The 23,835-nt window shown below is 43.0% G+C and overlaps 2 protein-coding genes across 3 annotated transcripts; one reads left to right on the top strand and one right to left on the bottom strand.

Annotated features, from left to right (window-relative positions):
• Nucleotides 1–8,217: 8,217 nt before the first annotated feature.
• LOC100283868 (sentrin-specific protease 2) lies at nucleotides 8,218–13,418 on the top strand. 2 transcript variants are annotated; one of them, NM_001156766.2, is made up of 9 exons: nucleotides 8,247–8,938; nucleotides 9,301–9,380; nucleotides 9,469–9,562; nucleotides 9,683–9,781; nucleotides 10,666–10,758; nucleotides 10,848–10,967; nucleotides 11,375–11,475; nucleotides 12,740–12,812; nucleotides 13,010–13,418. In NM_001156766.2, the coding sequence occupies exons 1-9, from the start codon at nucleotides 8,420–8,422 to the stop codon at nucleotides 13,070–13,072; spliced, it is 1,242 nt and encodes a 413-aa protein (NP_001150238.2). In that variant the 5' UTR covers nucleotides 8,247–8,419; the 3' UTR covers nucleotides 13,073–13,418. The 2 variants fall into 2 exon arrangements, with proteins under 2 accessions (XP_020407959.1, NP_001150238.2); XM_020552370.2 differs by lacking the exons at nucleotides 9,301–9,380; nucleotides 9,469–9,562 and having other exon boundaries at nucleotides 8,218–8,938; nucleotides 13,010–13,409.
• Nucleotides 13,419–15,151: 1,733 nt separating this feature from the next.
• LOC103634723 (protein STRICTOSIDINE SYNTHASE-LIKE 10) lies at nucleotides 15,152–16,317 on the bottom strand. The gene has a single exon (XM_008657311.2). The coding sequence runs from the start codon at nucleotides 16,286–16,288 to the stop codon at nucleotides 15,272–15,274; it is 1,017 nt and encodes a 338-aa protein (XP_008655533.1). The 5' UTR covers nucleotides 16,289–16,317; the 3' UTR covers nucleotides 15,152–15,271.
• Nucleotides 16,318–23,835: the final 7,518 nt, after the last annotated feature.

Here is a 23,835-nt window from a genome sequence, read left to right as displayed (position 1 = left end):
TTTCGGGCCTCCCTAAGAGAAAGAGCATCCTGATTGGGATCCAATGGCTGCAGAGCGGCAGCCCCTGTTGCTGAAGCTTTCTTCGGCGACATGACGAAGGTTGATGTTTGCCGAAGGTGTTCAAAACTCAAAAAATGGAAGTGAGTTCACCGGAGGTGGGCGCCAATGTTGGGGACTTGTTCTCAAATACTAAAAGTTAAGAACAAGGCAACATAAAAAGTATTAAATATTAAAGTCCTTCGTCCTTCAAGACATTATATCCCTTCGGATATAATGAATTCCGGACGAAGGTTGTGAAGGAAAAAACCTTCGTAAACACAATAAATGATAAGGAAGAATTCGTATACAGAATATGAAAAATAATATAAACATTACCATCAACTTATTTTTATTTGCATTATCATATCCAAAATAGCAAATTATAAATGTACCTTCGGTTTGACGGAAAGTAAGGGTACAGGCGTGATGCAAAAAGCGAATGCCAAGTCAGCGTGAACAGTACGGGAGTACTGTTCATCTATTTATAGGCAAGGGACACAGCCATGTACAATTACATCCATGCCCTTTACATTTGCTAATAACTCTATAGTAATTCTTCGAGGTCTATTTTGCCTTTTCATCTTTAAGTCGGTTCCCCTTTTCTGCTATCATGCCGAAGCTTTTCTGCGCACAGCTTCGTGATCATCTAGACCTTCGTCATAATCATCCTTCGTCTCGTTCAGGCTTCGTCCTGACTGTGCTCTTGTATACTCATGATCCGATTCCGAAGATACCTGTTCACATATTTCACTTGAAAAACATTGTCAAATCATGTTTTTGAGGACCTTCGGAAGCCGAAGGCCCCCAACAGGACCCAAGACCGTTTGGGTACCTAAGAACAAGGACTAAATTGTTTTGCAGGTTTATGCATCCGGGGGCTCAAGTTGGATTATTGTTAGCGGATGCACAAACCACATGACAGGGGAGAAAAGGATGTTCTCCTCCTACAAGAAAAACCAAGATCCCCAAAGAGCTATCACATTCGGGGATGGAAATCAAGGTTTGGTCAAAGGACTTGGTAAAATTGCTATATCACCTGACCATTCCATTTCCAATGTTTTCTTGTAGATTCTTTAGATTATAACTTGCTTTCAGTTTCTCAATTATGCAAAATGGGCTACAACTGTCTTTTTACAGATTTAGGTGTTACTGTCTTTAGAAGAAGTGATGATTTGGTAGCATTTAAGAGAGTATTAGAGGATCAGCTATACTTGGTTGATTTTAATAGAGCTAAACTCGATACTTGCTTAATTGCTAAGACTAATATGGGTTGGCTCTGGCATCGCCGACTAGCCCATGTTGGGATGAAGAATCTTCACAAGCTTCTAAAGGGAGAACACATTTTGGGGCTAACAAACGTTCATTTTGAGAAAGACAGGGTTTGTAGCGCATGTCAAGTAGGGAAGCAAGTTGGTACCCACCATCCACACAAAAACATCACGACGACTGACATGCCGCTTGAGCTACTCCACATGGATTTATTCGGCCCGATTGCTTACATAAGCATTGACAGAAGTAAGTATTGATGACTATTCTCGCTTCACTTGGGTGTTCTTTTTGCAGGAAAAATTACAAACCCAAGAGACTTTAAAGGGATTCTTAAGACGAGCTCAAAATGAGTTCGGATTAAGGATCAAAAAGATAAGAAGCGACAATGGGACGGAGTTCAAGAACTCTCAAATTGAAGGCGTTCTTGAGGAGGAGGGCATCAAGCATGAGTTCTCTTCTCCCTACACACCTCAACAAAATGGTGTAGTAGAGAGGAAGAATAGAACTTTATTGGACATGGCGAGGACCATGCTTGATGAGTACAAGACTCCGGACCGGTTTTGGGCTGAGGCAATTAACACCGCCTGCTACTCCATCAACCGGCTCTACCTTCACCGAATCCTCAAGAAAACATCATACGAACTCCTCACTAGTAAAAAGCCCAATGTTTCATATTTTAGAGTCTTTGGTAGCAAATGTTTTATTCTTGTTAAAAGAGGTAGAAAATCTAAATTTGCTTCTAAGGTTGTAGAAGGCTTTTTACTTGGTTATGACTCAAACACAAGGGCATATAGAGTCTTCAACAAATCCACTGGATTAGTTGAGGTTTCTTGTGACATTGTGTTTGATGAGACTAACGGCTCCCAAGTGGAGCAAGTTGATCTTGATGAGCTAGATGATGAAGAGGCTTCGTGCGTCGCGCTAAGGAACATGTCCATTGGGGATGTGTGTCCTAAGGAATCCGATGAGCCCACTCAAGCACAAGATCAACCATTATTTTCAAATCAAGCATCCCCACCAACCCAAGATGAGAATCAAGCTCAAGACAATGAAGAAGAAGATCAAGAAGATGAGCTACCTCAAGAGAAGGTCAATGATCAAGGGGGAAATGAAGTTGATAAGGACAAAGAAGATGATCAAGAAGTACAGGGTTAAAGACCGCCACACCCAAGAGTCCACCAGGCGATTCAAAGAGATCACCCCATGAACTCAATTCTCGGTGACATTCATAAGGGGGTAACCACTCGATCTCGAGTCACTCATTTTTGTGAACATTACTCTTTTGTGTCCTTTATTGAGCCATACAGGGTGGAGGATGCACTAAGAGACTCGGATTGGGTGCTGGCAATGCAAGAGGAGCTCAACAACTTCACAAGGAATGAGAGTTTAGTAGGATCATGATTCAAAAATTCGAGATGTTTATGATGGGGGAGTTGAAGTATTTTCTAGGATTTCAAGTCAAGCAACTCCAAGAGGGCACCTTCATCATCCAAACAAAGTACATTCAAGACATACTTAACAAGTTTGGAATGAAGGATGCCAAGCCCATCAAGACACCCATGGGAACAAATGGGCATCTCGACCTCAACACGGGAGGTAAGTCCGTAGATCAAAAGGTATACCGGTCGATGATAGGATCTTTACTCTATTTATGTGCATCTCGACCGGATATTATGCTTTCTGTATGCATGTGTGCAAGGTTCCAAGCCGATCCTAAGGAAGTTCACCTTAGGGCCGTGAAAAGAATCATGAGATACTTAGTTTATACACCTAAGTTTGGACTTTGGTACCCCAAGGGATCCACTTTTGATTTAATAGGATATTCAGATGCCGATTGGGCAGGGTGGAAAATTGATAGGAAGAGCACATCAGGGACTTGTCAGTTTCTGGGGAGATCTCTGGTGTCTTAGGCTTCAAAGAAACAAAACTCAGTAGCTCTTTCTACCGCCGAAGCCGAGTATATTGCCGCAGGTCATTGTTGTGTGCAATTACTTTGGATGAGGCAAACCCTCAGGGACTATGGCTACAGATTGAGCAAAGTCCCTCTCCTATGTGACATTGAGAGTGCAATCCGCATGGAGGATAATCCCGTTGAACACAGCCGCACTAAGCACATAGACATTTGGTATCACTTTTTGAGGGATCACCAACAAAGGGGGGATATCGAGATAGCTTATGTTAGCACCAAAGAACAATTAGCCGATATCTTCACCAAACCATTAGATGAGAAAACCTTTACCAAACTTAGGAATGAGCTAAACATTCTTGATTCTCGTAACTTTGATTGACACTTTGCACACATAGCTCATTTATATACCTTTGATCATATCTCTTTTGTGTCTACGACTAATATGCTTTCAAGTGTATTTCCATGATAAGTCGTAGATTGAAAGGGAAATGGAGTCTTCGGCGAAGACAAGGCTTCCACTCCACTCTAATCGGTATCATTTACCCTTCGCCATCACTCCACACTACTCTCAAATTGGTAAAATCTTTCACTCATATTTACTTGTACCAATGGGGGAGAAAGAAAAAGGGCTCTCAAAGTCTCCGTTTTTGGCGATTAATGCCAAAGGGGGAGAAATATTAAGCCTAAAGCAAAAGGACCGCACCACCACCAATTAATTTCAAAATTTTCAATTGGCATATTTTGGTATGTTTACTCTCAAGAATATTTCAAAATTGGTATCTAAATGTATTTGATCTTACTCAATTTGGTATTTGCAAAACTGGTAAAACCCTCCTGAAAGCTAAGAGGAGAATTTATTCAGGGGGAGTTTTGTCTAGTCAAAGGAAAAACATTTGAAACAGGGGAGAAAATTTCAAATCTTGAAAATGCTTCTCAAAATCTTATTCATATACCTTTGACTATTTGCAAAAAGACTTTGAAAAGATTTTTCCAAAAGAATTTGCAAAAACAAAACAAGTGGTGCAAGCGTGGTCTAAAATGTTAAATAAAAGAAAACCAACCATGCATATCTAATAAAAGTATAAATTGGTTTAACTCCAAGCAACCTTTACACTTACCTTATGCAAACTAGTTCAATTCTGCACTTATATATTTGCTTTGGTTTGTGTTGGCATCAATCACCAAAAAGGGGGAGATTGAAAGGGAAATAGGGTTTAACCTTTTCCTAAATATAATTTTGGTGGTTGAATGCCCAACACAAATAATTGGACTAACAAGTTTGCTCTAGATTATATATTCTACAAGTGCTAAAGGTTCAACACAAACCAATAAAAAGATCAAGTTAGGGTTTAAAAAGAAAGGAGCAAAAGAAACTGAAGAGCACCCTGGTTTGGCGCACCGGACTGTCCGGTGCGCCACCAGACAGTGTCCGGTGCACCACCGGACAATGTCCGGTCCCAGGGCCTTATAAGTCTGAACTTGCCACCTTCGGTTTCAGAAGAGTCGCTCCGCTATAATTCACCGGACTGTCCGGTGCACCAGCGGAGCAACGGCTCCAGCGCAACGGTCGACTGCAACGGACACCTGCAAAAGTGCTACAGTGCGCGGACAGTTTGCGCAGAGTCTGAGCAGCCGCCAGAAGGCGCACCGGACAGTGAACAGGGACTGTCCGGTGCAGCACCGGACTGTCCGGTGCCACATGAAGACAAAGCTCCAACGGTTGAAACCGTCAGAACCCTAACGGTTGGGTGACGTGGCTGGCGCACCGGACTGTCTGGTGCGTCCATCGACAGCAGCCTGTCCCAACGGTTGAATTGGTGGTTGAGGGCTATAAATACCCCCCAACCACCTCCACTCCAAACATTCACAACAGTGCATTCAATACAAGAGCAATACACTACACTCCAAGACACAAATCAAAGTCTCTGATCAAATCCAAGTCCACAATTCAACTCTAGTATTTTAGGACTTGTGAGAAGATCGTCTTTTGTTTCTTTGTTGCTCTTGTTGCTTGGTTGGCTTTCTTCTTCCTCATTCTTGTTTATCAAAGCAAAAGACACCAAGTGTGTGGTGGTCCTTGTAGGGTCTAAGTGACCCATTTGATTAAGGAGAAAGCTCACTCGGTCTAGGTGACCGTTTGAGAGAGGGAAAGAGTTGAAAGAGACCCAGTCTTTGTGACCACCTCAGCGGGGACTAGGTTCTTTGGAACCGAACCTCGGTAAAACAAATCACTGTGTCATCCGCTTTATTCTCTTGGTTGATTTGTTTTTCCCTCTCTCCCGGACTTAACTTTTATTCTAACGTTAACCCCGGCTTGAAGTGTGCTTTAAGTTTATAAATTTCAGTTTTCGCCTATCCACCCCCTCTAGGCGACTTTCAATTTCCATCCATAGCAGGAACATAGATATCATGTTTGTTGCAAAATGAAGTGATTCTTTGAAGAAATTGATCCCAACCATCAAGCCTTAACTATTGCATTCTTTTCTTTGCCACATTAACAAGTGAAATTGCATTAATAATATCTTGCTCCCTTCTTTGCAAACACACTGATAAATCATTTCTATATCCAAGAATAACAAACATTAAGTATGCATCAAAAACAAAGTCAAATGACTCAAATGCTCCAAGCATAGAATGTATCCTTGTCCAATCACTTCTAATTGTAGTACCCTCTCCAAGAATCATGAGAACATCTCGGATTACAGGATACGTAGTAATTATGTTGCATATATTTTTGTAATAAGAGCCCCATCGAGTCTCACCAGGCCTAGGCAACCCCATCTCTTGATTCAATCCTCTCCCAGTTTCAAGTTCACCACATTCAAGTGATTTCATGAGATTCTCAAGTCTAGCATCTCGAAGCATACCGTGACGCTTACAAGAAACTCCAACGATATTCAATAAGAGAGCTACTTGATCAAAAAACCATACACAATCATTATTTCCCTTGGCAACAACAACAAGAACTAGTTGGAGTTGATGTGCAAAACAATGGATATAATAAGTAGAAGGTGACTCTTGCATGATCAATGTTTTCAATCCTTTAATATCACCTCTCAGATTAGAGCCCTAGTCGCAGTGGCTGCAGGTAGAGTCTGATTACTATAAAACACCGCAGACTAAAATAAAAATGTTCGTCGACCAGTAGTGAAAATGTGCGTTCAGAGATGACATGGCGCCCCATATATCTGCTGATGCCGAAATGTTCAGATTGTTCTTCATAGTAATTGCCTGATTTTTCGCAATCCAAACCGAATGTAACATAAAACTACAGAGACAATACATGACCTGATGTTTCGACTGACACATAAACATCCATATCCATACAAAAATTGGATTGCAAATTACTTGTCGTACACCGCCAGCCGACCACCGGAGTCCGAAGACGGGCAACCAGGCAGGAAGCAGCCACGCACCAGGAACAGCCGCGCAGCGGCGCAGGCTGCAGGAACGGCCAGTCGCCGCCCGCCAGGAACTCAAGAAGGCAACCAGGCAGGAACATGAACAACCATATTGTTGAGTTGTTGTGGGCATGTGGCTAGCCGCCAGAAACGATAAGGTCATCAGTAGAAGTTGGAACGGTCGACGCCGGGATGGACGAGTGAGGTCCCCGGTGGGTCCGCCCCTGCATGGGGCTAAAGTAAACAAACTAAAATTTAGTCACTTAAGAGGCTAAAGTTCTAAACAGAATGGACTAGAAGGGACTAAAATGTTTTAGCTCCTTTAGCTTACAAGGAGGAGCTAAACTGAACTAAAACAGGGTCCCCACACTTGCGCTTGCCGCCTGCTTCATCTTCCACTAATCACAGCGCTAGCTGCCTGGTCTCCACGGTAGCATTTATGATTTAATGATTGCTTTAATCACTTGTTTCAAACATGAGTAACTAAATTTTAGTTAGTTATTTTAGTCACTTTGGTCTCCAAACAGACCACTAGTGAGTGATGATGCGATGTGTTGCAGGCGTTGGGTGAAGGACTGAGACTGTCTCCAGCAAGACACGCTAAACGGTATTGTTCGCTATATTTGGGGGATGAAACGTCTGGTAGGCGTCCAGCAACGTCCGATAAACAGACCTGTAAATTTTGGTATGCGTCCTTCAACCTCTAAATGTGGCGGAAGGGAATCGTCCACCAAACTTCGACCTCTAAATGTGGCGGAAGGGAATCGTCCACCAAACGTCAGTTGCTTCCTCCTCCCGCCTCGATCTGAAAAGTTCCGAGCTCGTGTCTATGCTGCTTGCGACCTTCTTCCTCGAGGCGATAGTTGGATTGCAACGGTTCTCGTCGGAGCTCGACACGAAGCTGAGCGGCAGGAGGGCGAAGTGTGGCGAATATGATTTTAGGCTGGTCCTGATTTAGTTGAGATAAAGGTAAGCAAGTCGTCGTAGCAATCAAGGTCGAGCTCGGTCGCCATGGCGGCGCGGAGGACTTGGGACGCACCATACCTATCTTTGTCGCGTGTTGGTGAGTTGGCGAGTCTGGTTGCAGTAGCTTCGCTTTGGTCTGTGAGGTGGATGGCGAGCGACGGCTGCAAAAAGTGACGTCGGAAAAGACGCGTGCAAGGTGCTCGATGTAATGCCTGTGTACAACAAATGTGAAGGAAATATACGACTAGTAATCAGTTTGTCATTTTATATCCATACAAAACTATTAATTAATTCATGATGCTGGAGTATTTCATCATTTTTAATGGCGTACGTTTAATCCAATTGAAATATAAGAAAAACAAAGAATAAATATGGTAGTTTATGTATTCTAACGCTATAGATATAGAGGACCGAATTTAGAAAATATTGTTGAAGATGAGAAATATATAGAAGACCAAAATCTTTTAAAATGTACTATAAAGAAATAAAATATTTTTTTAGAGGGTGAAATTTATGACGTTCCTCGAGGCTGGAGAAGCCTGAAGGTGCTCCTGGACTACCCAGCCGGCCAGGCGTTCGCGTTCACGTGGCACGTGAGAGTCGCGTGATGCGGTGCATGGGCCGGCCCGTACCTATTTGGAATTTCACAAAAAAAAAGGGGTGGGGGAAGATCGGGCGTCGCCCGTCCGTCTCCTCTCCCCGCTCCGCTGGTCGCCTTCTCCCCTCCCCGCGAACTCGGGCTCAAAGCAAACCAAACCCCTTCTAGGGTTTGCGCTCCGGGCATGATCCCCTTGTAGCCACCGCCTCCCATGGCCCTAGCCGTGTCCTGCTGGCCATGACCACCTCGGCTTCCCCACTCTTCCCCAACCCGCGCAAGCGCCACCTCGACGCCTCCCCCCTTCCCCGCCACTTCCACGGCCCGCAGAGCCAAACCCGCCTAAGCCAGCGCCACCGCCGCCGGTTCTTCTTGCCGCTACCACCGAAGGCGCGGTCCTTCGCTTCCGACATGGGAAATCACATGTCCAGTGCCTTCGGTTGGCCCAGTGATGACGGGCGGGGGCTCCTCTGTTGCTGGATCGGCAAGGCGCGGGGTCTCACGGTGGCCATGGATGTGGAGGCGGGGACGGGACTGCATTTGGTGGACCGGCGGAGGGTTACGGATTCGAGGAAGACTACGTTGAAGGAGGAGGCGGTGAAGCCTCCCCAATGGAAGAAAAGGAGGCCCTTCTACAAGGAGGCGTTGGAGGCAGCAGCGACACATTACGATCCGAGGCTGGAGGCAATCGGGATCGAGATAAGGCTCCAAAAGGAGAAGCTTGCCTATATACCAAAGTCGGATAAGGCTGCCAAGGAGGTAGTTTGATCTGTGTATACTCTGCTTTGCTATTGTCATGCTAGGTGACATGGAAGGAAAATGAGTGATCGAGTTTCCATCTTGCACTTAATTAGTGGGGTTTATTTGGAATTGGTGCTCTGGAACAGAAAATTGAGTGAATTGCTTCGAAATTGTCTCTAGCTCCAACCTTTAACAATTCTATTGTTAAATGGTATTTTAATTGATAAATAACTTAGAAGAGGCATGCATGATTTTTTTTAAATGTCTTGGATGAAACTGCATGCCTACACAAAAAGCTACTTACTGACCATGTTATGCACATGTTTGATGGCAGCTCAGCACCATTTTTTTTTGCTTTATCTAACTACTGCCCATTCTAGGATATGTCTGAACTATTTAAACCTCTCACTGCTGAGGAGGAAAATGATGTTCATGACTGTCTCTACAGTAGAGGCTCGAGGTACTCTTTCATGAACCTGCTTGCATGTTTTTAAAGCTTTCTATATACCATATAAGCTTAATTGAGTGCCCTGGTTCCCTCATTTCAGTAGCAAAGTTCTAGTGCTGCATGAACCATCTAACATTGAGGTTAGCAAAGAGAAATTCCAGTGCTTGAGACGTGGCTGCTGGTTAAATGATGAGGTCATATTCATTCTGTATATTCTATACACACTTCGCTAATTCTATCTTTGACAAGTATGGGTGATTAACTGATTACATGTCTCCATGCTTGATTATGATAAATATTTCTCATACTTGTAGGTTATTAATCTGTACCTTGAATTGTTGAAGGAGCGAGAAAAAAGAGAACCAAACAGGTTTCTGAAATGTCATTTCTTTAATACATTCTTTTATAAGAAGGTTAGATTGTTTACTCCTTTATGCTTCAATTATTGCACCTGCAGGATGTTTGCATCTTTTTTCCGTACTAAAATTGGCATTTTTTTGTGTATCCTCCTTGAAGAAGTTTTTTGTTTTGTTTCTAAATGAACTAGTTGATGTTGAATTGTTGATTGAATTTTCAGTATTAGCTCTTATAAGAAATGTAGATGACGTAATCAAATTTGAATGATAGCATATCATAGTTTAGTTTTGTGGTGGTTCATTTATTACATCAAGTATTAATCCCTCTTATTTATAAATGTGTTAATAGCTTGGATAATTAGTTGTCAAGTTGTACATTTGGCTGCTAATTCTGCACAAATCTATATCTGTTATGAACTTGCATTACTAATTTATATATGGTAGTTGCTATAGTTTTAATGTGATCGATTTGTAATGGTATGTGGTCGTATAGTTAGGAAAGTTTAATTACATATTTTCCATGGCGGTTTACATTTGTAGATATAATTGGCATCCTGAATCTCTGAGTTGTTCGACACTTTACCTTCTTGGTTTCTTAGATCGTATTATCTACCCAAACCCCTTAGATTGCATTATTATTACTTGATTTGCTTTCTTGGTTCCTTATACTATACTATCTTGCTTTGCACTTTTGTTTGGTATTGTATACTGATAATATTTGATATATCTTTGTTTCTTGTTTGGTGTACCCAAATTGTATTTAATGAAATCACATATTGGCCTCTGTATATCAGTTATTAGCTATGTTCACTTTTGTTTAAACCCCTTTCTCACTGATGACATGGACTTCTGCCTTGCATGTATCTGCCTTCGTTTATTGTTCATGGATTTTTTTTTGCCTATGAATGTTGATCCTTACTGACTTCCTGAATGTTACTCAGCTTGCTTGTGGAAAAAATGGTTATGATTACAAATCTGTTAAAAGATGGACCTCCCAAAGGAAGTTGGGATATGAACTCATTGAATGCGATAAAGTAATGTAAATGTTGCATTCTTTTTTTACTTGTTCCTACCTTTGTGTGGCTTGTGTTTTTCTCATGTTGCTTTCTGAATTTCTTTATAGATATTTGTCCCTGTGCATAAAGATGTACATTGGTGTTTAGCAATTATAAACGTGAAGGAAAATTTCTTTCAGTATCTTGATTCCCTTGGTGGCATGGATCATAATGTACCAAAAGTACTGGTAAGCATAACTGATTCGTCCAGAATAAAGTTTGGCATAAAAATAAATTCCAGCTTTGACAGCTAGAAAACTGTGCCCATTCGCTCTTATTCATGCATGCTAATTATTTGAGAAGTGTTGTTAACTACACAGCTATTGTTTTTTATCTATGTGAGCATTTCTCTCTATTGATATGCCTCTCGAGTCTTTGTTAAAATTGGTGAATTGCTAGATGGAGATGGCTATAGACTTTGGCACATCTGTTATACACTTTCATGTGGTCCTTGAAACCTCTGGAGTCTGGTCCTTATTCTCCAACCCAATCTATCCTAATTGAAAGTAAAAAAAATAGCTGGGTATGTTGATAGGCTTTTGTGTTAAATCGTCTTGGTGACTTAATGGTGTTATACATGTGTTTTTCAATGCAGGCTCGATATATTTCAGAGGAAGTGAAGGACAAAAGTAACAGAGTAATCAACACCAGTTTGTGGCATGAAGAGCTAGTTGATATTCCTTTACAGCGGAATGGGTATGTCTTGCTTATAGTAATGATGATTCTTTCCTTCTAACTCATGTACTGTTCAGTAGGCTAGGTAACATGCGGCTTCCATGCTTAGATAACTTCTACTTAGTGCATTTTTTATGAATCCATTTCATGTATTTGATGGAGGCATGGAGCTATGTTATTTTGTTGCACCCATAGAATTTAAGTATACAGTCAAATCGTCGGACACAACAGTATGGGTAGTTTTAAAACTTTTGATGCGGTTCCATTTTACTTTGGTTTTGTTATTTTTCATATTTCACATTTTTAGTACCGCCAGCGGATATAGTTTGAGCTTGAAGGGTTTTTTTTTGCGTGTCTTCTTAAATCTCTACTCCTGTAATGTAGTGCCTTCTACAAAAATAATGTAAAATTGTGCACAAGTTGGGGTTCGAACCTTGGTTGTTGGTCTGCATTCACACTGACCAAGCTATCAGAGCACACATTTTCATGTTTTATATTCTATACTCAAGCATAATATAAATATTGTTTTGGGAAAATAGGGAAAAAAAGTAAAACTGGCCTGTACTGGGCCTAGCTCGCCGTGTCGCACCTAAGGCCCAGGCATGACACGGTGATCAAATAGGCCCGGCACAAGCCTGGTGGACAACGAGCCGTGTTGTGCTTGGGTGGCGCGATCAAGATGATGGCCCATGTAGACAGGGCCACCAAGTGTTAGCGTAGCGAAACTGTCAGGTCATTGATTGAGATATTTGAGTTTTTGATTTGGTAAATTTGGGATTAGTTAGGTTCGATTCGAGATTGTCACCATCCTCGCAAGCCGTTCAGGACTTTTGGATGCTCATTGTAAAGGTTTCGAACATGTTTGAACAATTATCCCATTTAAATAAGGTCTACCTATGTGATATATAGAAACTGTAGCAATGCACATGTATGTAACTAGTTAAAAGGCATGCCTGTGATTGTGTGACTAAATTTTACTCCCTCCGTTCTTTTTTATTTCTCGCGTTTTAGTTCAAAAATGAGCTAGCCGATGACAAATATTCGAAAACGGAGGTAGTATTTCTGATGAAAGTAGTTTTGTGTGCCACACCAAAATGTCTCCGTACCTCAACTGATTGTGGTTTCCACTAGATATATGTAGACTGTTTTCTGTGACCCAAGTACTAATAGGGAAACTTATGGAGTTATGGTGATGGACAGAGATTGAAAAATATAACTATGTCTAGCACAAGATTTTTTATGTGACTGGAAGAGTAGGTGACAAAAAGATCTTTTCATGTAACAGGTGGGACTGCGGTATGTTTATGCTCAAGTACATTGATTTCCACAGCAGAGGACTGCCCCTGTCTTTTAGTCAGGTGGGTGAACATGCTTAATAAAATTTTAGCAGACTGGACTGATGGCTAAAACTTAACCACGGGAACCTTTTACATGCATGAAGATGCTTGTTTTAGTTATCAACGTAGTATAACCATGTGCCGACCTGAAAGATCTGTCTGTTTTGGTGTGATTAGGCAGAATGATACATACCCAAAAGAATTGTTTATTTCTGCAGGAACACATGGAGTATTTTAGGAAGAGGACAGCGAAGGAGATCTTAAGACTAAGAGCTGACTGATGGATAGACATTCATCACTTTTTGGAACAGAGGCTGACTTTTTTTACTGCATTTTGGGGATTATAATAAATAAAAGCTGCTAAGTCAAGTCTATGGCATTGTTGAGCATGCTCAGGGTGGGGTCATCTACCTGAGATGGTTGGTAATGTGGCCCTGATAATGTAAATACTATAGATATTCTGTAGAGAAATTTTGTTTAGGGATTTATTTGACTCGGAGAAGCAGTGAGGGGGGAAATAGATGTAGCTACGCTGATATTCGTTGTTGGTTTAAAGTTGTTTCAGATTAATTTGTTCTTGTGGAATTATTTTGCAGCCATGGTTGTCATACTTAAGTTACCCTTGAATCTCCTTGGAGAATAGTTGTATCCGAAATCTAATTTAGCGCTAAAGGGTTGGCTGCCCTGGTCTGGCCTAGACGGTGGACTGATGTCAGGACTTTTACATTAAGGAAGGGCGAAGTGCTTGTTTGTTTGAGTTTATATAGATTATATAATCTAAGTTCCTTGGAGAATAGTTGTATCCCAAATCTAATTTAGCGCTAAAGGGTTGGCCGCCCTGGTCAGGCCTAGATGGTGGACTGATGTCGGGACTTTTACATTAAGGAAGGGCGAAGTGCTTATTTGTTTGAGTTTATAGATTATATAATCTAAGTTATATATAAAATTAAATAATATGTATTATATAATCTAGATTAAATAATTTGGATGTAGCTATTTGCGAACCTAGTTACTGGAATTTTGATTATTGATTTTAGTCATGTATTACACAGCTATTGATTTTAGTCATGTGTGACGTAGCAAGAAAACAAATAAATGAAACGTTTTTTTTTGTTAAGAGTGGCAACTATACGTAATTTTGAAGTTATGGGCAGTGAGTCTTTTACCAAAAAATAATCTCAAATAAGTATCTCTTAAATAAATTATAATAATTTGATCTCTAGATTATATAATTAAGTATAATAATTTGTTTGTTTGTTTCTCATCTAAATTATTTATGTTAGATTATATGATCTGGACATATTATAATCTAAAATAAATAGGTCTAATTTTCTACGGAGATTAAGGGGATCCTCCAATTCTCATGGGAACCACAGATTCTCCAATTCTCATGGGAACCATTGATGAAGATTCTTTTTCTAGTGTACTAGAAGCCAAAGTGCTTACATTGTTGTGGCAGCTCTTCTATCTCGTTTTTATCTTATCCTTTATTTTAAACTTCACTTTATAAACAATGTCATCTACAATATCGTGTTTCCAATTTACATTATCCGCCGAACGTAGCCTTAAAGCGGCTGGATCGGCCGCCTTTAGAAGCTAGCAACAACTCCCGCTACAGCCTACAGACAAAAACCAACTTCTTTCAAAGCTTTGATTAGAAATGGACGGATCGTCTTCATCTCTTCCTCTCAAATCCAAGTTGACCGCATTGGTGTTCGGAGAGAATCTAGTGGGTGGTGTTGGAAGAGAATCCTCCGATTTATTTGTACTTTCTATTTTTTCGCAACCATCTTTAGCAAATTTTCGTCATGTGTTGAGTTTGCATTTGTAAGTTGAAGATATTTTCGGAACAATTCTAGTGCAAGGTAGTCAATGTTATCTCTCTATTTTTTTCCTTACCTTTTAATCAGTGGGGAACAGAGGTAGCGTTAACTTAGCCAAAAGAAAGACATTGGCAATCTTAAAACTGTAATATTACTAGAACGTTTTTCTCGAGCACACGATATAAGCATTATTCCAATAATAAGTTGGCATCGCTCATTTAGAAACTATTTACAACAGAGTAATTCTGGTTGGAACATGACACTCAGGAACTGTTCCAAACTATTTGGTAGCAGCCCCATTGACACAAAGCAGTTTGACTGGAAGTAAACATGTTTTATCGTTTTATCTTCCTTGTTGGTTGAGGTGTTGGAGAGCTTGCTCGTGTGTCTTTTATTTTTTCCTTGTGTTTTTCATCTTCATAAACATGTTTGTGAACTATAACACCATTATAAACATGTACAGAACAAGCCTTCGGTAAGTATAAAAATAACAGTATTTATTGTAATGGAATACAGTCTAACTAAAGCGTTCCTGTCTAATCTGAATACCAGGGTATTTCTTTCCAAATAAAGTACTATCTAATACAGCAGTGTATAGTAATCTAAGGGTATTTCTTTCCAAATAAAATACTATCTAATACAGTAGCGTATAGTAATCTAAACTAAGCCCACGTAGTCCAATTCTATAGATCCGAGCCAGAGCTGGCCGTCCTTCTCGGCGACGTCGCTCAGTGTCACGCCTTTCGCCGCCGTCAGCTCCTCCACCACCGCGCCGTCTACGGCGAGCCGGACACCAACTAGATGCTTTGCTGGAGGCGCCGTGGCGTCGAGGCGCGCCTTCTCCTGGTTGAGCGCTACCCAGTAGCCGCCCCTGGCGTCGCGCCTCACGTTATCAGGGTAGCCAGGCAGGTCGGCGAGGAGCTCGTACTGGCCGGCCTTGGGGCCTTTGAGCCAGTATCTGAACGCCTGGCACGGAACGGTGTGCGCCACCACCACATGAGTCCTGTCGTTGCTGACCGCCACGCCGTTGGGGTACGGCAGGTCGGCCTTGAGCACGGTGACTCGCTTCGTCCGCGCGTCGTACTTGAGCAGCCGCCCCGTCGCGTCGGCGTTCATCATGATCTCCGTGTTGAACCTGCGCGGGTAGATGGCGCTGCTGTCGGTGAAGTACACGTCGCCGGTGGCCTGGTCGACGTCGAGCCCGTTGACGAAGTGGAACGGCGCGTCGCCCGCTTGGGTCGCCAGCACCTGTGCCTCGCCGCCGTTGGGCCCGACCTTCATGAGCCCCATGTACGCGTCGGCGATGTAGAGATCACCGGTCATGGCAAAGAACTGCAGCCCAAGGGGGCGGCCGCACATGCTCTCCGTCTGCTCCGACGGCACCACGGACGCTGTGCACAGAGGGATCTTCCGATAGTTTGCGCTGTGGGCGAACGTGGTCCAGCCGAGGGCGCTGCCGCCCCACTTGAGGACGCGGCCATCGGAGACGCCGGCGTAGGGGCCCTGGCCGCGGCGGTCGAAGGCGAGGCTCTCAGCGCCGATAACGCCGTCGGGAAGCGGTAGGTGAAAGCTCCAGAGCGTGGGCGTGGTCTTGATTGGCTCGGCGGCGCAGAACGACGTCGGGAGCAACAGCGCGAGGGCGACGGCGAGTAGAAGCGACGCCATGCGCCCCATCTCGATTACGTTGCGATGGAGCTGAACAAAACTTTCGACTTTGGTTTGATGAGACGGCGTGGCGTGGCGGTGCCTTTTTATAGGCCTGGGTGGGTGCGGTGCCGGACCCGTTGGAGTTGGACGCGACGCGGACTTGCGTGGTCGTACCGTACGTCGGTGTTATGTGTTGCCCGGGCCCACCTCGACGTGGCATTTTTCTGTTTTGTTTTCGGAATTTTGCTAGTTTCGCTCCTTTTTTTTATAACCGTGTGAGCAGCACCTAAACAGCCAAAGCAGTTATTCATGGAACCTATATATCTATACAATACAGTATTAATTTGTGTATTTAAGAAGCAACTAGGACTCGGTTGTGAGGTTGTTTCCCGAAACAGTGGAACACGAATTTTAGTACCTAAACAGTGCACTACAAGAAACTAGTTAAAGAACGCGGTGACAAACCGTCGAACTTAATGTAATAAGCCGACGAACTTACCATAAGAACGTGAGTTTACCGACTGTTGAGTATTTGTTCTCAAATGCTATGAATTAAGAACAAGACAACACAAATGTTACTGGTTAAAGACCTTCGTCATTCGAAGCATTATCTCATTTAGAATATAATGATCTTCAGACGAAGGTTATGAAGGGCATACCTTCGGCTCGACAGAAGGTAAAAGTCAAAGAGTGACGTGCGAGCGATTACAAGTCAGCGTGAACAGTACGGTGTTACTGTTCATCTATTTATAGGCATAAGACGCAACCTGGGTAAAATTACATCCATGTCCTTGACACTTACTGCTAACTAAGGAGTAATTTGTCGAGGACTGGGCAGAATATTTTTCTTTAGGTCGGTTCCATTCTCCATCGCTGCCCTTGCGCTAAGCCGAAGCTTCTTCATTCGTAACTTCGGAACTGGTTCATCCTTCTCCCAGACCGCGCCTTTCATACCGTGCACACCTTCATCTAAAGGCCGAAGGTTCCTGTGACAATATATTATACTTGGAAAGCATGTTAGTCGTGTTTTTGAGGACCTTTGGAAGACGAAGGCCCCCAACAGTAGCCCCTCGCAGTATTAATTTGTTCTTGTAACAACGAATTCAGACTGCGACGTGAACGAATGCCTTAAGCCGAAAGTCCGAGAAAACACCTTCCTTTCGCTAGAATAGCGAAAGTCAATGACAAATGGGACCCACCAAGTTGCAATGCACTAGGCGTATAAATAGATGCCCGCAGCAGCGACATTTGCTACGCCATTTCTGTTGCTTGCGCTGTTTTCTCAAATCTTAATTCTCTTACTGTTAGCTCTTGCTTGATTTTCGAGCTTCATCTTAAAGTCAAGTGCTTGTTCCATGTTTGAAGAGAAGAAGATGTCTAAAGAGAAGAAGATATCCGAGGAGGAGAAACTATATGAGGAGAAGAAGGTTGTGGACCCTTTTCTTGCTGGGTTTTATGAATCTATGGCAAAGACAAATACAGAAAAGATCACGAAGGAAATAATGGCGGATTTGTCTGAGGATTCAGACGATAGCGATGACTATGATGTGGAAAGTGGAGATGAAGATTCTGAGGACCGGCCCTAGCGACCAAGCCATACCATCTTCGGAAAGTCGACTATTAAGCAAAGTCATGTTGACGCCATGAAGGGAAGATACTTTCGTGACATGTCTATTGTGAGGGTTGGAGGAGACAGCACCACCCCTGCTCCTGAAGAAAATGAGGTGGTTGTTTACAAAAGCCTTTTGAAGGCGGGTCTTCGGTTCCCATTAAGCAGATTTTTGGTTCAAGTGCTAAAGATATTTCAGATCTTTGTTCATCAACTTACTCCCAAAGCTATAATTAGAATGGGCTTGTTTGTTTGGGCTGTAAGAAGACAGGGGCTGGAACCGAGCGTGAAGTGTTTTTGCAGTATGCATGAACTATTGTATGAGTCGAAGGCCACTGGCAAAGAGCAGTATCACAACAACTTTGGTTGTTATGGATTCATTGCTCGTCCCAATGCAAGCTACCCGATTCCAACATTTCGGAAAAGGTGGACCGGGGCCTGGATGGAGGAATGGTTTTATGTTAAGAATAATCTGGTTGAGAGAGAGAACATTAAGGAAATTACCCAGCGCCCCATCTGGTCTCGCTTCGGCCTTCGATGACCGAGGGTGGTGATTGAAAGTGATGCCGAAGCGTGTCAAAAGGCTTTCAGCAATGTCTGTGCTTTCATTGGCACAAGAGACATAATCCAAGAGCACATAGCCTATAGAGTGTGGCCACTTGTGGATAATTGGGAGATGCCGAAGGAGACTGCTACCGGATCCATCGAAGGTGGATTAGTTCGATTGAAATATACCTTCAGATTCAGGGACCGGTTTGACGAGCCAGATGACGATTGGCTGAAATGTTTTGAGGCTACTAGCGACGAGTTACTTGGGGCATATACCAGAGCCGAAGATGATGCTTTATCCTCATCCTTCGGGGGTCAGTGAAAGGGAAATAGGCTTACACCTTTTCCTAAATTGATTTTGGTGGTTGAATTGCCCAACACAAATAATTGGACTAACTAGTTTGCTCTAGTCTATAAGTTTTACAGGTGCCAAAGGTTCACAACAAGCCAATAAAAAGACCAAAGATGGGTTCAAATAAAGAGAGCTAAAGACACCCCAAAGGCACCCTGGTCTGGCGCACCGGATAGTGTCCGGTGCACCAGGGAACTTGACGCTGAACTCGCTACCTTCGGGAAAATGGGAGGCCGCTCCGCTATAATTCACCGGACTGTCCGGTGAAGCACCGGACAGTGTCCGGTGTGCCAGCGGAGCAACGACTACTTCGCGCCAACGATCGACTGCAACTGCATTAAATGTGCTACAGTGCGCACCAGAGTCAGAACACGCACAGAAGGGGCACCGGACAGTCTACAGGACCTGTCCGGTGCACCACCGGACAGCCCAGAGGCCCCACCAATCAGAGCTCCAACGGTCAGAACCCAATGGCCGACTGACGTGGCTGGCGCATCGGACTGTCCGGCGCGCCATGCGACAGACAACCTCCCAACGGCCACTTTTGGTGGTTGGGGCTATAAATACCCCAACCACTCCACCATTCATTGCATCCAAGTTTTCCAACTTCCACACCTTACAAGAGCTATATCATTCAATACAAGACACACCAAAGAGATCAAATCCTCTCCCAAGTCCTTATTAGTTCATTCCAAATCAAATATTGACTAGTGAGAGAGTGACTTGTGTTCATTTGAGCTCTTGCACTTGGATTGCTTCTTTTTCTCATTCTTTCTTGTGATCAACTCAATTGTAACCAAGGCAAGAGACACCAATTGTGTGGTGGTCCTTGTGGGCACTTTGTGTCCCGTTTGATTGAGAAGAGAAGCTCACTCAGTCTAAGTGACCGTTTGAGAGAGGGAAAGGGTTGAAAGAGACCCGGTCTTTGTGACCATCTCAACGGGGAGTAGGTTTGCAAGAACCGAACCTCGGTAAAACAAATCCTTGTGTCTCACTCTTCATTTGCTTGCGATTTGTTTTTCGCCCTCTCTCGGACTCGTTCATATTTCTAACGCTAACCCGGCTTGTAGTTGTGCTTAAGTTTATAAATTTTAGATTTGCCCTATTCACCCCCCCTCTAGGCGACTTTCAATTGGTATCGGAGCCCGGTGCTTCATTAGAGCTTAACCGCTCGAAGTGATGTCGGGAGATCACGCCAAGAAGATGGTGATCGGCGGTGAGAAGTCTGCTACAAGCCACGGGAAGGCTCCATCAAGGGAGTCCGCCAACAACAAGAAGGATGGATCCCCTTCACGCATTCGATCGCATAAGAGTGGCGAGAAGAAGAAGAAAATGAAGAAAGTGGTCTACTACGAGACCGACTCTTCATCGCCCTCTACATCCGGATCCGACTCCGCGTCCGTCACTTCTAAGCGTCAAGAGCGCAAGAAGTATAGTAAGATCCCCCTACACTATCCTCGCATTCCTAAGAATACTCCATTACTTTCCGTCCCATTAGGCAAACCACCGACATTTGACGGTGAATATTATTCTAGGTGGAGTGATATGATGAGATATCACCTAACCTCACTCCACAAAAGCATATGAGATGTTGTTGAGTTTGGTGTACAGGTACCACCCGTAGGGGATGAAGATTATGATGAGGACGAGGTGGCCCAAATCGTGCACTTCAACTCCCAAGCCACCACTATACTCCTCACCTCTCTAAGTCAAGAGGAGTATAACAAGGTGCAAGGATTGAAGAGTGCCAAGGAGATTTAGGACGTACTCAAGACCGCGCACGAAGGAGACGAGGTGACCAAGATCACCAAGCGGGAGACGATCGAGGGGGAGCTCGGTCGCTTCCGGCTTCGCCAAGGGGAGGAGCCACAAGAGATGTACAACCGACTCAAGACCTTGGTGAACCAAGTGCACAACCTAGGGAGCAAAAAATGGGATGACCATGAAATGGTCAAGGTTATTCTTAGATCACTCGTTTTTCTTAACCCTACGCAAGTACAATTAATACGTGGTGATCCTAGATACACACTAATGTCTCCCGAGGAAGTAATAGGAAAATTTGTGAGCTTTGAGTTGATGATCAAAGGCTCAAAGAAGATCACCGAGCAAGATGGCCCCTCCACGCCCGAAGCACAACCGGTCGCATTCAAGGCGACGGAGGAGAAGAAGGAAGAGTCTACATCAAGTAGACTCCCCATCGACGCCTCCAAGCTCGACAACGAGGAAATGACGCTCATCATCAAGAGCTTCCGCCAAATCCTCAAGCAAAGGAGAGGGAAGGACTACAAGTCCCGCTCCAAGAAAGTGCGCTACAAGTGTGGTAAGCCCGGTCACTTTATTGCAAAATGTCCAATATCAAGTGACAGTGACAGGGGCGACGACAAGAAGGGAAAGAGGAGAGAAAAGAAGAGATACTACAAGAAGAAGGGCGGCGATGCCCATGTGTGCCGCGAGTGGAACTCCAACGAGAGCTCCTCCGACTCCTCCTCTGACGAGGACGCTGCCAACATCGCCGTCACCAAAGGACTCCTCTTCCCCAACGTCGGCCACAAGTGCCTCATGGCAAAGGACGGCAAAAGGAAGAAGGTAAAATCAAGATCTTCCACTAAATATGCATCCTCTAGTGATGGAGATAATTCTAGTGATGAAGAGGATAATTTGCGTACCCTTTTTGCCAACCTAAACATGTAACAAAAAGAAAAATTAAATGAATTAATTAGTGCTATTCATGAGAAGGATGAACTCTTGGACACACAAGAGGACTTCCTAATTAAGGAAAATAAGAAGCATGTTAAGGTTAAAAATGCTTACGCTCTAGAAGTAGAAAAATGTGAAAAACTATCTAGTGAGCTAAGCACTTGCCATGATACTATTGTCAACCTTAGAAATGAGAATGCTAAAATAATTGCTAAGGTTGATTCAAATATTTGTGATGTTTCAATTCCCAATCTTAGAAATGAAAATGTTAGTTTACTTGCTAAGATTGAAGAATTGAATATCTCTCTTGCTAGCCTTAGAAATGATAATGAAAAATAATTGCTAAGGCTAAAAACTTAGATGTTTGCGATGTTACAATTTCCAATCGTAGAAGTGAAAATGACATTTTACATGCTAAGATTGTTGAACTAAAATCTTGCAAACCCTCTACATCTACTATTGAGCATGTTTCCATTTGCACTAGATGTAGAGACATTAATGTTGATGCTATTCATGATCACCTAGCTTTAATTAAGAAACAAAATGATCACATAGCTCAACTTAATGCCAAAATTAATGAGCATGACTTAGAAAATAAAAAATTTAAATTTGCTAGAAGCATGCTTTAAAGTGGGAGACGCCCTGGCATCAAGGATGGCATTGGCTTCCAAAAGGGAGACAATATCAAACTTAATGCCCCACCTAAAAGATTGTCTAACTTTGTTAAGGGCAAGGCTCCCATGCCTCAGGATAACGAGGGTTACATTTTGTACCTGTCGGTTATCACGAGCACAAAATTAGGAGAATTCACTCTAGGAAGTCTCACTCTGGCTCTAACCATGCTTTTATGTATAAGAGTGAGGCATCTAGTTCTAGGCAATCAACCCATGCTAAATTGCCTAAGAAGAAAACTCCTAGTGCATCAAATGAGTCTAACATTTCATTTAAAACTTTTGATGCATCTTATGTTTTAACTAACAAATCCGGCAAGGTAGTTGCCAAGTATGTTGGGGGCAAGCACAAGGGGTCAAAGACTTGTGTTTGGGTACCCAAAGTTCTTGTATATAATGTCAAAGAACCCAAAACCATTTGGGTACCTAAAATCAATAACTAAATTTGTTTTGTAGGTTTATGCATCCGGGGGCTCAAGTTGGATCATCGACAGCGGGTACACAAACCATATGACAGGGGAGAAGAAGATGTTCTCCTCCTACGAGAAAAACCAAGATCCCCAACGAGCTATCACATTCGGGGATGGAAATCAAGGTTTGGTCAAAGGATTGGGTAAAATTGCTATATCACCTGACCATTCCATTTCAAATGTTTTCTTGTAGATTCTTTAGATTACAACTTGCTTTCAGTTTCGCAATTATGTAAAATGGGTTACAACTGTCTTTTTACGGATATAGGTGTTACTGTCTTTAGAAGAAGTGATGATTCAGTAGCATTTAAGGGAGTGTTAGAGGGTCAGCTATACTTAGTAGATTTTGATAGAGCTGAACTCGACACTTGCTTAATTGCTAAGACTAACATGGGCTGGCTCTGGCATCGCCGACTAGCACATGTTGGAATGAAGAATCTTCACAAGCTTCTAAAGGGAGAACACATTTTGGGACTAACAAATGTTCATTTTGAGAAAGACAGGGTTTGTAGCGCATGTCAGACAGGGAAGCAAGTTGGTGTTCATCATCCACACAAGAACATCATGACGACCGACAGGCCACTCAAACTCCTACATATGGACCTATTCGGCCCGATTTCTTACATAAGCATCGGCGGGAGTAAGTACTATCTAGTTATTGTGGATGACTATTCTCGCTTCACTTGGGTGTTCTTTTTGCAGGAAAAATCTCATACCCAAGAGACCTTAAAGGGATTCTTGAGACGGGCTCAAAACGAGTTCGGCTTAAGGATCAAGAAAATAAGAAGCGAAAACGGGACAGAGTTCAAGAACTCTCAAATCGAAGGCTTCCTTGAGGAGGGAATCAAGCATGAGTTCTCTTCTCCCTACATGCCACAACAAAATGGTGTAGTGGAGAGGAAGAATCGAACTCTATTGGACATGGCAAGGACTATGCTTGATGAATAAAAGACTTCAGATCGGTTTTGGGCCGAGGCGGTCAACACCGCCTGCTACGCCATCAACCGGTTATATCTACACCGAATCCTCAAGAAGACATCATACGAACTCCTAACCGGTAAAAAGCCCAATGTTTCATATTTTAGAGTCTTTGGTAGCAAATGCTTTATTCTTGTTTAAAGAGGTAGAAAATCCAAATTTGCTCCTAAGGCTGTAGAAGGCTTTTTACTAGGATATGATTCAAACACAAGGGCATATAGAGTCTTTAACAAGTCCTCTGGACTAGT

Source organism: Zea mays, chromosome 1, assembly GCF_902167145.1.
Source record: "Zea mays cultivar B73 chromosome 1, Zm-B73-REFERENCE-NAM-5.0, whole genome shotgun sequence".
NCBI lineage: Eukaryota > Viridiplantae > Streptophyta > Magnoliopsida > Poales > Poaceae > Zea > Zea mays.
The sequence above is the reverse complement of the archived record's forward strand: the minus strand, read 5'-3'. Positions and strand labels throughout refer to the sequence as shown.